The sequence below is a fragment of the Pinus tabuliformis genome, chromosome J (assembly GCF_031772625.1).
Source record: "Pinus tabuliformis cultivar Carrire ecotype Pingquan chromosome J, CPIR1, whole genome shotgun sequence".
Classification (NCBI taxonomy): domain Eukaryota; kingdom Viridiplantae; phylum Streptophyta; class Pinopsida; order Pinales; family Pinaceae; genus Pinus; species Pinus tabuliformis.
Window position 1 is genome coordinate 1,002,423,043 of NC_142295.1, and position 12,970 is coordinate 1,002,436,012.

Consider the following 12,970-nt stretch of genomic DNA (forward strand, 5'->3'; position numbering starts at 1 on the left):
ATTACAACTTTATTTCAAATTATTATTATTACTAATTGTAATAAGAATTAATATGAGTTACCCATATATATATTTAAAAAAACACGTAACAAGATTATTAACCATGGAAATTTATTGTAAATAGACTTTGTTACAATACCATCCCTTATCAATACCACATACCAAAAAAATCATAACTAATTTCATATGACACTTGTTCATATGACATTTTTTTAATTAATCAATTTAATTAAAAAGACAGAAAGATCCATAATTATTTTTGAGATAAATTTCAACTTTTGATTTATGACTACTACTAAGAATATTCTATAATATTATGGGGAGATTAAATCCCTACCATCCACTTATATCTATAGATAATTAAATTAAAATTCTAAAATCCTTATTCTAAAATAGACAAAACAAACCTATTAATGTAATGACAAAATGTTTGAAATTCCTATTACAAAACAATTTACCATTAAAAAGCTCTTTTTTTTTTCAACCAATCCCAATGATGACTAAATCATATTAACATTCGCAATGTTAAATGAGCTAGAAAGAGGGGAGAAAGTTCTCAAACAATGGCAAAGCTTATCTTTTTTCATTAGGCAGAGGAATCAGCAGATGAATAGGAGAAAGTTCTCAAACAATGGAAAAGCTTGTCTTTTTTATTTAGGCAGAGGAATCAGCAGATTAACTCGCTGTGTCCATTCAACTCAATAACTCGCTGTGTCCATTCAACTCAATGCATGAAATGGACATTATTTTTAAAAATTTATTAATATACAAACTACCGATATATAATTAATCAACCCCCCAGTGCTTGCTCTAAAATAAATTAGATCCATCATATCAAGAAAGCCCACTTCATCTTATAACATTTTTCAATGCATAACAAAAGTTGTCTTTGATGTCTATTCATAGACTTTTCAGTGAATTTAAGGGAGTTGTTTTTAGTGTGATTTTTTGGAGATTCCGGTGACAGAATCCGGCGGGAAAAATTGAGGTTAAATCTTGATTTGTATTATTTAAAATGGTTTTTTAACTGCATATTTGGATTCAGCACCCTGAAAAACCCCTAGGATGCTTTGATTGTGCAGAAATTAGCTATCAAACTTGCGATTTCAATAAATTGCTGCCGGATTTTAAAGAAATTTGACCAAAAAACCCACCAGAAAAGCGTCAAAAAATCTCACTAAAAACTACTTCGAATTTAAGTCATGCCTGCCTATGACCTAATCCTGTTTGAAATCCCTCCAGTGAACTTAGGATATTCCCACCTATGACCTCCGTATGTCATTTCAAAATTGATCTACAACTAAAAAATTTGATGAAAGTAACAATGATCGAGAAGCCTCACGTGATATTACACTGGGAGACAAATCGTATAGAAGGATCTGCAGTGCTTTGCCACTGAAAACAAAAGGATCACTCAACTAAAGGCAAAACCAAACACAAAATAGACGATGGAGTAGAAGATTCTTGAAGTGAAAAAAAATCATAAATTAAGCTCAATGATACCCAATGGTGGAAGAATCTAGCATTATATTGAATGCACTCTTCATCAAATATAACATTGATTTCAAATGAGATAATAGAGATTTCTTCCGCTATCCCTGTCCTCTGACCTGTTGACCAATCTACCAATTCTAGGAATACCATTAAGCTCTATGCAACATAATTCAAAAGGGACATCATAATCAAATTTAAACAAGGAATGATTATCTATGACCCTGTATGTCAAACATATCATTCAACTCTTTCAATCTCTGTACGCCTTCACTTAACAAGAATCGAATTTTTGTTTGGTCTTCCCAATGCCTGTTCTTTTCCATCTCCTCTCTCATTGTTTGCCTCAGCTCCACTGCATGAAATGCAATTAAAAAATGCATGCATCTACAAAGAGTAAACAGATTGATGACCCAATAAATGACGAATTGAATGTCAGAAACATGAAGAAGCCGATAGGACTATCCATTTTTGTGGGCTAGATTTTAAGGACATACCGCGAGCATGCTGGGGGGCTCGTCGAGCAGTTCGCAAAGCAGCACGGTAAAGCTGCAGCACACGGGTACGAAGTATAAATGCACGCAAATCTAAGGGAACCATAATGAATTCTCTGCATAATAATTCATGACTTAATTAAGATACATAGAGAGCGAGGAATCTAGAATGTTCAAAAAAGTTTATCCCAAAATTGGGATTAAAAACATGAAAGCAAGCACTATTGTACAGAAAATTAACATCTAACAAGCTGACAAATAAATTAGTCTTCAATGAAGAGACAAGTTCTTTTATGTTGAAAACATTTGGTTAGAGGAATCAAGCTATTGTTCAACTTCTAAAAAGTTTCTTGGCATGTATTGTTTGATTGGGAAACTCGTTCATGATTGTGAGATTTCCATACCTGTAGGTTGTGGACTGAACGATGGTTGAGTAGGCAAACTAGTAAACCAATGACAGCAACAATTAGGTGTCAAATAAAATATAATATGGAAAGAAATATAAATATAAAATTCCAAATATATTTGTGATGATGGCTTGATTTGGTCTAAAATAGCGCTCTAGGAAAGAAAATCAGCATGCTATCAGTTACACCATAAAACACAAAATTATTATTACTGGATAGTAGAAGTTATCCGCTTTCTGAAACAGACTTGACAAGAATAAATGGTCCTTTAATGGAACAGACTGCTAGCCCAAATACGATAGATATCATTTCACTTTTCCACCTTGAATATCCATTCTTTAACAAGAGCTAAAACGATAAAAACATGATTCAAAAGAACACATCTACATCCATCAAGGTAAACTGCATCTCGACATGTTTATGCTCATCATTGCCTTTACGGTTGAAAAGCACAAAACATGACACCACCTCTTTTCTTGCACTTGTGAAGAATTGTAGATCAAAATTTTTTCCAATTTTTCATGAAAGGGTAGGGTCAAAAAAGATTAAATTTAAAGCAATTTTACCTAGGACATGATTCAACAAGACCTGATCCAACTGAAAATGACTCAACAGAAATGACCTTGTTGCCCCTTCAGGATAACACCCTTAATGACACACTCTTACATGGGTGATGTTGCTGCTTGCAGGAGTTCCTTGCCTGCAGTTGCTGCTCATTCATCCAGATTACTCATTCAACTTATCATTCACATACATGTGCTGGTTCAACCATGATACATTAGATGTTTTCCTCACTAATGGCAGATACAGTCATTTACCATGGAAATTGTTGATGACGTATACATATGAAGTGGATGTTGTTGTGACCTTTGTGGGTGGTGATAGTGATGTTAACTTAAGCATGACTTACCAGCATGCCATAATGTGTAATTTATTGGTTTGTCTCATCTTACTGTGATTAGACATAGTTTACTTTTAGAAGTGTGTCATCTCCCATGGTCAGGTTGTGCTACTAGGTGATTAGCTAAAGTAGTGCTCCATGTCCTATCCATACGTAACACCTTCCACCTTATTCCCTTCACCTCCAATCCATTCATGAAAAAGGTGTTGTCCCTCTTCATGCTAAGCTCTTCAAGATCATCAGTCAAATGGTCTGTATGAGAATGAAAGATTCAAAGCTAAAAACCCTAATTGAATAAAAACGCCCATGGTTGTCTATAGAATATCTGAAAGGGAAAATAGGTGAAGAGCGAGTACTAACCAAAAGAAGCTTGAGTCCACCTCATTATGTGGCTCTCCACGAGTCCCTGGCTTGTCTAAGAATATTTAAATGAAAGGGATGTGTTTGATGAACTAAACACTTACTAAATGAAAATAGGGGGTAATTTAAATGATGCCGAGGAATGGAAACTCAATGGTCCAAGCTCCCTCTTAAAAAAGGCTATCATATAATCCTAGCTTCAAAGCTAGACATTGAAGTGGTAAATGATCTAGCATGCCATAGTTTAGTCCCTTGGGAAACATGCGTTGTCCTAAGAGTTAATGTCATGTATAGGGTTTATGAGTGCCTTTCATAAGTAAAGTTGGGTAAATTAATAAATTAACTTTATTATGTTATGTTGGGAAGCATTATTAAGGTTTGCATCACTTAGTCACTTACGAGGGGGTTATGATTGTTGAGAAATCACTAGGGCAGCCAATTAGGGTTGATTTCTCTTACTTGATAATTGCTTGTGAATATATGTTAGCTTCTTATTACTTTTATTATGTTATCTTCATCAAAAAATTACCAAAACATAAACATGAAGATCACAAGAAGACAATGAACACAAGATATAGGCTCCAAGCTAGGGAAAACCCTACAAGGGGGAAAACCCAGTCAACTCTTCTCTTCTTATAGAATCAGATCAAAGTGAAAAATCCAAGACCAAGACCTCCCACAAGACCCAAGTCATCCCTCCTTCCAAATTCTTCCAACAAGCAGAAGTCAACTCAAGTCAACGATGGTCAAATCTTCCTCAAATCTGGTCAAACCTGAAATTTTCAGACCTGCAATTACTTCTGAAGTTCTCATCCCCCGCAGCAGACCTGCACCTTCACACGTGTGACAGAAAATAGGGCAGAAACTTCGCACATGTGGCAGAATATTTCCTCCTTTGACTTAGGCTCTTTTCCTTGACTTCTTCAATGGTTTTCTCTTTCTTCTTGGCACAGAAATTGAACTTGCTTGATGGTCTTCAAATGAGGTCGAACTGCACTGTATATATACACATCCAGGGGATCAAATTGTCCCTTTCAAGGCCGACTTGTTCAGGCAGGGTCAACTTGGTCTTGTGGGTGTCAAAATGATTGTTTTGACTCAAATAAAAATATTTTTCCAGTTTCTTTCACAAGTCCAAATGGGACTTGACTCTAGTACAATAAATTGACTCATGACAAATATTATTTTGACTCAATAAACCCTAGAAGCATGAAGAACATGCTTGACCTAAATAACAATTTGACTTGAGCATGAAACCCATGCTTGAAAAATAAAATTTATTTTTCTTCTTTTGCTTTTTACATGAAATATACAATGACATAAGTACAATGATAATTATGAAGACCGAACCTAGTTACATTTTCCAACAATGATCACCACTCCAATTGAAAGATTTCAATATTCAAATGTTCAAAGAAGACTGCCATGTTAGCCATCCACTTGAATACAACATCTCCAACATTGAGGAAGATTGGTCCAGGTATCCACTTTGAACACATGGCTGATTATTACCTTGGTCCAATGATTTGTAATGCACCCATCTCTAAAGGGAATTTTTGAAAATTCCCATTGGAAAATAATATCCCGATTCCTCATTGAGAAGTCTGAGGATAAATTATTATTTATTATAAATGGGTCATGGTTTGAGAACCCGTGGTATTAAACCATGGTATCAACTGGCACATTGCATTGAATGGTAGTTTGAGGCTCCTCTTCTCTTCTAAAAGATGTTGCCCTAAACATTTATTCATGGGAGAATAAACCAGGAATTACATTATAGTTTTGAAGCCCCTACATTTGAGTACCCACAAAGGTACCTTGTGCTCTTGATATACACATAGATGTACCCACAATGGCACCCATTTTTGCAAATAATATTTTTAAAAGCCCTAAAACCTGATTAGTAATTCCCCACCTTTTTCTACTTGGTCCCCGTTACAGCAAAATCTAGTAGGCCTAGTGCAAAGCCCTGCTAGGAAAATCTAGACTTTATGGCAACAAGAGGTCAGCGTGATATTCCTTTCAGAATATTTTGCAAAAATCCTCAACAATTCTTTCCAGAAAAAATACTCTATAATAAAACTGCACAATTTTATCAACGCAAATAAAATTGAAGATGTAAACGAAACTAGAAATGCTGCAACTTAGAATAAACCAGTGATGCGAAACTGACGATTTTATCGTTTTATCGCGGTTTTTCCGAAAAAATCGCGATTTTTAAAAAAATTCGCAATAAGTACAATAAAATCGCGATTCGATTTGAATTAATCGTGGGGCCGACGAACAACGAGTTATAAACACCCAAAAATCGCTTTTTTTTTTTTATTCATTTGTTCATACAGTGGCAGCGGTGGATTGGGAGTCCCCTTGGAGAAAAATCTTGGTCGATTGGGCGTTGATTGGAGGAGAAAACGACTCAAAACCCCCGGTGGATTGAGAGTTGAGGAGGAGAGGATCAATTTTCTCCGGCAAACCAGTATGGGCACCAAATTTATGTGTTTTGTTTTGTTTTTGTTTTTTTGTTTTTGGTTGGGTTTGGATAACCCATTGGTTTATCAAATATTTTTGAGTTGATTTGATGGTGTTTTTGTTTGTTAAATTGTCAAAAATTCAATGTGTTTTGTCATGTTACTCATGTATGTAATTTTTTTTAATTTTTGTAACTTGCAATCCTTATTTTGCCATAGGTTCACCATTCAACTTCAAAGTTCAAACTTCATCTTACAAATTTAAAACTCAAGAGTCAAGAGTTCAACCAAGTTACAAACATGCCAAGGAAATTGGACCCTCTGTGGGAATTTGGTGAACCTGATGGAGGGTTTGATAGAATAAACTTGTCTTGCAAGTTGTGTGGGCAACATATGTCAGCGGGGGTTTATAGATTGAAGTATCACCTTGCACAAATCCCCAGATTTGATGTAGGGCCTTGCAAAAATACAAATCCGGAAATCATTCGAAAAGCCATGAGATCATTGGAAAATTTAGAGCACAATTGATCCGGATTTAAACAGGAACGCAACAAATTACAGAGATAACCATATACACAAAGATGCAGCGGAAATAATACTTCATTTCATTAATAGGAAATACTGAAATATGCTTACAATCAGAAATGGAAATAAACTAGCTAGGGCGATGGTAGCTTATCTCTGAGAAGAGATGTGATGGCTACATGCCTCTGAACTGTCTTACAATGAGGCTCGAAGGCCTATTTATTGTTGAGAAACAATGGAAAACCCTTAACATTCCAAAACCTAACCCTAGGAGATGAAACGCCAAACTGTGGGCCCCGTTTGGGGGTAAGTTGGTACATCAACTTCCCGGGGTCGTAACTTTGGCATATGATCTCCGTTTGACGCGCATGATAGCCCGTTGGAAAGATCTCTCCGAGGACTACGACGGAAAAGACGATTTTTATCAGAAAAATCGCTGGCGGTGGATTTCCCAAAAAACGTCGTTTAGGGCCTCAAAACGGCTCCGGAAGTTCAGGACCCGAAAAACTGCTAAAAATAGTAAGTTGTGCTACAATTAAGGAAACTGAAAATACTGAGAAAGACAATGGTGGGGGTCCAGGTGGACTTGGCAGGTGTACACCAATATCCACCTGGATCAACAATAGAGAGGCCAAAGCATAAATGAAGAAGCAACTAGCAATGACTATGTTAGGCTCAGGTGAACAAGGAAGTGGTATTGGTTCTACTTCAGCATCAATATCTACAACCAACCCGGTAGCTGCCTCATCATTTTTTGTTCCTAGAACCATGCCGGGTTCACAACCATCTATCACTTCAATGCTTAAAAAAACTGAGAAAGAACCATTATTCATTGGGAGAATAAACCAGGAATTACATTATAGTTTTGAAGCCCCTACATTTGAGTACCCACAAAGGTACCTTGTGCTCTTGATATACACATAGATGTACCCACAATGGCACCCATTTTTGCAAATAATATTTTTAAAAGCCCTAAAACCTGATTAGTAATGCCCCACCTTTTTCTACTTGGTCCCCGTTACAGCAAAATCTAGTAGGCCTAGTGCAAAGCCCTGCTAGGAAAATCTAGACTTTATGGCAACAAGAGGTCAGCGTGATATTCCTTTCAGAATATTTTGCAAAAATCCTCAACAATTCTTTCCAGAAAAAATACTCTATAATAAAACTGCACAATTTTATCAACGCAAATAAAATTGAAGATGTAAACGAAACTAGAAATGCTGCAACTTAGAATAAACCAGTGATGCGAAACTGACGATTTTATCGTTTTATCGCGGTTTTTCCGAAAAAATCGCGATTTTTAAAAAAATTCGCAATAAGTACAATAAAATCGCGATTCGATTTGAATTAATCGTGGGGCCGACGAACAGCGAGTTATAAACACCCAAAAATCGTTTTTTTTTATTCATTTGTTCATACAGTGGCAGCGGTGGATTGGGAGTCCCCTTGGAGAAAAATCTTGGTCGATTGGGCGTTGATTGGAGGAGAAAACAACTCAAAACCCCCGGTGGATTGAGAGCTGAGGAGGAGAGGATCAATTTTCTCCGGCAAACCGGTATGGGCACCAAATTTATGTGTTTTGTTTTGTTTTTGTTTTTTTGTTTTTGGTTGGGTTTGGATAACCCATTGGTTTATCAAATATTTTTGAGTTGATTTGATGGTGTTTTTGTTTGTTAAATTGTCAAAAATTCAATGTGTTTTGTCATGTTACTCATGTATGTAATTTTTTTTAATTTTTGTAACTTGCAATCCTTATTTTGCCATAGGTTCACCATTCAACTTCAAAGTTCAAACTTCATCTTACAAATTTAAAACTCAAGAGTCAAAAGTTCAACCAAGTTACAAACATGCCAAGGAAATTGGACTCTCTGTGGGAATTTGGTGACCCTGATGGAGGGTTTGATAGAATAAACTTGTCTTGCAAGTTGTGTGGGCAACATATGTCAGGGGGGGTTTATAGATTGAAGTATCACCTTGCACAAATCCCCAGATTTGATGTAGGGCCTTGCAAAAATACAAATCCGGAAATCATTCGAAAAGCCATGAGATCTTTGGAAAATTTAGAGCACAATTGATCCGGATTTAAACAGGAACGCAACAAATTACAGAGATAACCATATACACAAAGATGCAGCGGAAATAATACTTCATTTCATTAATAGGAAATACTAAAATATGCTTACAATCAGAAATGGAAATAAACTAGCTAGGGCGATGGTAGCTTATCTCTGAGAAGAGATGTGATGGCTACATGCCTCTGAACTGTCTTACAATGAGGCTCGAAGGCCTATTTATTGTTGAGAAACAATGGAAAACCCTTAACATTCCAAAACCTAACCCTAGGAGATGAAACGCCAAACTGTGGGCCCCGTTTGGGGGTAAGTTGGTACATCAACTTCCCGGGGTCGTAACTTTGGCATATGATCTCCGTTTGACGCGCATGATAGCCCGTTGGAAAGATCTCTCCGAGGACTACGACGGAAAAGACGATTTTTATCAGAAAAATCGCTGCGGTGGATTTCCCAAAAAACGTCGTTTAGGGCCTCAAAACGGCTCCGGAAGTTCAGGACCCGAAAAACTGCTAAAAATAGTAAGTTGTGCTACAATTAAGGAAACTGAAAATACTGAGAAAGACAATGGTGGGGGTCCAGGTGGACTTGGCAGGTGTCCACCAATATCCACCTGGATCAACAATAGAGAGGCCAAAGCATAAATGAAGAAGCAACTAGCAATGACTATGTTAGGCTCAGGTGAACAAGGAAGTGGTATTGGTTCTACTTCAGCATCAATATCTACAACCAACCCGGTAGCTGCCTCATCATTTTTTGTTCCTAGAACCATGCTGGGTTCACAACCATCTATCACTTCAATGCTTAAAAAAACTGAGAAAGAACCATTATTCATTGGGAGAATAAACCAGGAATTACATTATAGTTTTGAAGCCCCTACATTTGAGTACCCACAAAGGTACCTTGTGCTCTTGATATACACATAGATGTACCCACAATGGCACCCATTTTTGCAAATAATATTTTTAAAAGCCCTAAAACCTGATTAGTAATGCCCCACCTTTTTCTACTTGGTCCCCGTTACAGCAAAATCTAGTAGGCCTAGTGCAAAGCCCTGCTAGGAAAATCTAGACTTTATGGCAACAAGAGGTCAGCGTGATATTCCTTTCAGAATATTTTGCAAAAATCCTCAACAATTCTTTCCAGAAAAAATACTCTATAATAAAACTGCACAATTTTATCAACGCAAATAAAATTGAAGATGTAAACGAAACTAGAAATGCTGCAACTTAGAATAAACCAGTGATGCAAAACTGACGATTTTATCGTTTTATCGCGGTTTTTCCGAAAAAATCGCGATTTTTAAAAAAATTCGCAATAAGTACAATAAAATCGCGATTCGATTTGAATTAATCGTGGGGCTGACGAACAACGAGTTATAAACACCCAAAAATCGCTTTTTTTTTTTTATTCATTTGTTCATACAGTGGCAGCGGTGGATTGGGAGTCCCCTTGGAGAAAAATCTTGGTCGATTGGGCGTTGATTGGAGGAGAAAACAACTCAAAACCCCCGGTGGATTGAGAGTTGAGGAGGAGAGGATCAATTTTCTCTGGCAAACCAGTATGGGCACCAAATTTATGTGTATTGTTTTGTTTTTGTTTTTTTGTTTTTGGTTGGGTTTGGATAACCCATTGGTTTATCAAATATTTTTGAGTTGATTTGATGGTGTTTTTGTTTGTTAAATTGTCAAAAATTCAATGTGTTTTGTCATGTTACTCATGTATGTAATTTTTTTTAATTTTTGTAATTTGCAATCCTTATTTTGCCATAGGTTCACCACTCAACTTCAAAGTTCAAAGTTCATCTTACAAATTTAAAACTCAAGAGTCAAAAGTTCAACCAAGTTACAAACATGCCAAGGAAATTGGACTCTCTGTGGGAATTTGGTGAACCTGATGGAGGGTTTGATAGAATAAACTTGTCTTGCAAGTTGTGTGGGCAACATATGTCAGGGGGGGTTTATAGATTGAAGTATCACCTTGCACAAATCCCCAGATTTGATGTAGGGCCTTGCAAAAATACAAATCCGGAAATCATTCGAAAAGCCATGAGATCATTGGAAAATTTAGAGCACAATTGATCCGGATTTAAACAGGAACGCAACAAATTACAGAGATAACCATATACACAAAGATGCAGCGGAAATAATACTTCATTTCATTAATAGGAAATACTGAAATATGCTTACAATCAGAAATGGAAATAAACTAGCTAGGGCGATGGTAGCTTATCTCTGAGAAGAGATGTGATGGCTACATGCCTCTGAATTGTCTTACAATGAGGCTCGAAGGCCTATTTATTGTTGAGAAACAATGGAAAACCCTTAACATTCCGAAACCTAACCCTAGGAGATGAAACGCCAAACTGTGGGCCCCGTTTGGGGGTAAGTTGGTACATCAACTTCCCGGGGTCGTAACTTTGGCATATGATCTCCGTTTGACGCGCATGATAGCCCGTTGGAAAGATCTCTCCGAGGACTACGACGGAAATGACGATTTTTATAAGAAAAATCGCTGGCGGTGGATTTCCCAAAAAACGTCGTTTAGGGCCTCAAAACGGCTCCGGAAGTTCAGGACCCGAAAAACTGCTAAAAATAGTAAGTTGTGCTACAATTAAGGAAACTGAAAATACTGAGAAAGACAATGGTGGGGGTCCAGGTGGACTTGGCAGGTGTCCACCAATATCCACCTGGATCAACAATAGAGAGGCCAAAGCATAAATGAAGAAGCAACTAGCAATGACTATGTTAGGCTCAGGTGAACAAGGAAGTGGTATTGGTTCTACTTCAGCATCAATATCTACAACCAACCCGGTAGCTGCCTCATCATTTTTTGTTCCTAGAACCATGCCGGGTTCACAACCATCTATCACTTCAATGCTTAAAAAAACTGAGAAAGAACAAGCTGATAAGTTGTTGGCCAAATTTTTCTTTTGGAGTGATAGGTAGCTGCCTCATCATTTTTTGTTCCTAGAACCATGCCGGGTTCACAACCATCTATCACTTCAATGCTTAAAAAAACTGAGAAAGAACAAGCTGATAAGTTGTTGGCCAAATTTTTCTTTTGGAGTGATATTCCTTTCAGCATTGTAAGGAATAATCCATTTTTCCAGCTTGCCATTGATGCTATTGCAACTGTTGGCCCAGGGTACAAAATCCCTTCTTATGATGACTTTAGAGGACCCTTATAAACTTCTTGGTTAATTGTCCCAAGGGGACAATGTTTATGAAATCTGTTGATGCATCTTCACATATCAAAGATGCAAAAACTTCATGTGATTTGCTGGATGTGTTTATTTTGGAGGTGGGTGCAGAACATGTTGTCCAAGTCATAACAGACAATGCTGCAAATTATGTTGCTATTGGCAGGATGCTTATGGAGAGACATCCTACTTTATTTTGGACACCTTGTGTTGCACATTGTATTGATTTGATGTTGGAGGACATATGGAAAATTTTCTTTGTCAAAGATATTGTTGAGTCATCAAAAAGCATTATAAAATTCATATATAATCATACATCTATGCTTAGCTTGATGAGAAAACTCACCAAAAACAAAGAGTTCGTGATCCTCGCCATTACACAGTTTGCCACCAGTTTCATATCTCTTCAATCCCTCTTGAATTCTATGTGGGATGTGAAGAGAATGTTTCTTTCAGAGGAGTGACGTGCTTTGACAATGAGCCACAAACTAGAGGGAGAGGCCATATGCAGATTAGTTTCATACTAGGAAGACTTCTGGGTGGGAGTGCAGGAGGTGTGCACCGTTACTGAACCTTTGGTAAAGGTTCTTCGATTAGTTGATGGTGAGAAGCCTGCAATGGGTTATTTGTATGAGGCCATGGACGGGGCCAAAGAATCCATTCGGGCCTACTATGATGATAAGGGAGATGAGGGGTTTCAGAGACAACTTCTCCCATGGGAAGTGATTGATGAAGGATGGAATAACACACTCTATCGTCCCATTCATGCTGTAGGGATCTACCTGAACCCCGCATTTTCTTACCCATGTGGGTTCATATTTGATGATGAGATCATGGATGGATTCTTAACCTGTGTTCAGAGGATGGTGTGATCTCCAGCATAACATACAAAAATCTACAAAGAAATTGAGACATACAGGATGGCAGGTGGCACATTTGACTTTGACATGGCTGTGACTGATAGGACGACTAAAATGCCAGGTATTTTTTAGTTTGTTTCAAATTTCATTTTTTCTTCAAGTTCATAACTTCATACTTTGCTTCAACTTTCAA

The 12,970-nt window shown here is 37.2% G+C and overlaps 1 protein-coding gene across 3 annotated transcripts in view; it reads right to left on the minus strand.

Moving 5' to 3' along the window:
- Positions 1-1,293: 1,293 nt before the first annotated feature.
- The window catches only part of LOC149230234 (LYR family of Fe/S cluster biogenesis protein), a 187,385-nt gene continuing 175,708 nt past the window's right edge, over positions 1,294-12,970 (minus strand). The window contains exons 2-4 of one of the 3 annotated variants that reach the window (XM_089376017.1): positions 2,390-2,427; positions 1,989-2,101; positions 1,294-1,846 (exon numbers count right to left, since the gene is read on the minus strand). In XM_089376017.1, the coding sequence (XP_089232143.1) occupies positions 1,704-1,846; positions 1,989-2,101; positions 2,390-2,427 (294 nt within the window). In that variant the 3' untranslated portion in view covers positions 1,294-1,703. Of the gene's footprint in view, positions 1,879-1,988; positions 2,102-2,389; positions 2,428-12,970 lie in introns of all 3 variants that reach the window. The other 2 variants (XM_089376019.1, XM_089376018.1) reach the window with 2 other exon arrangements.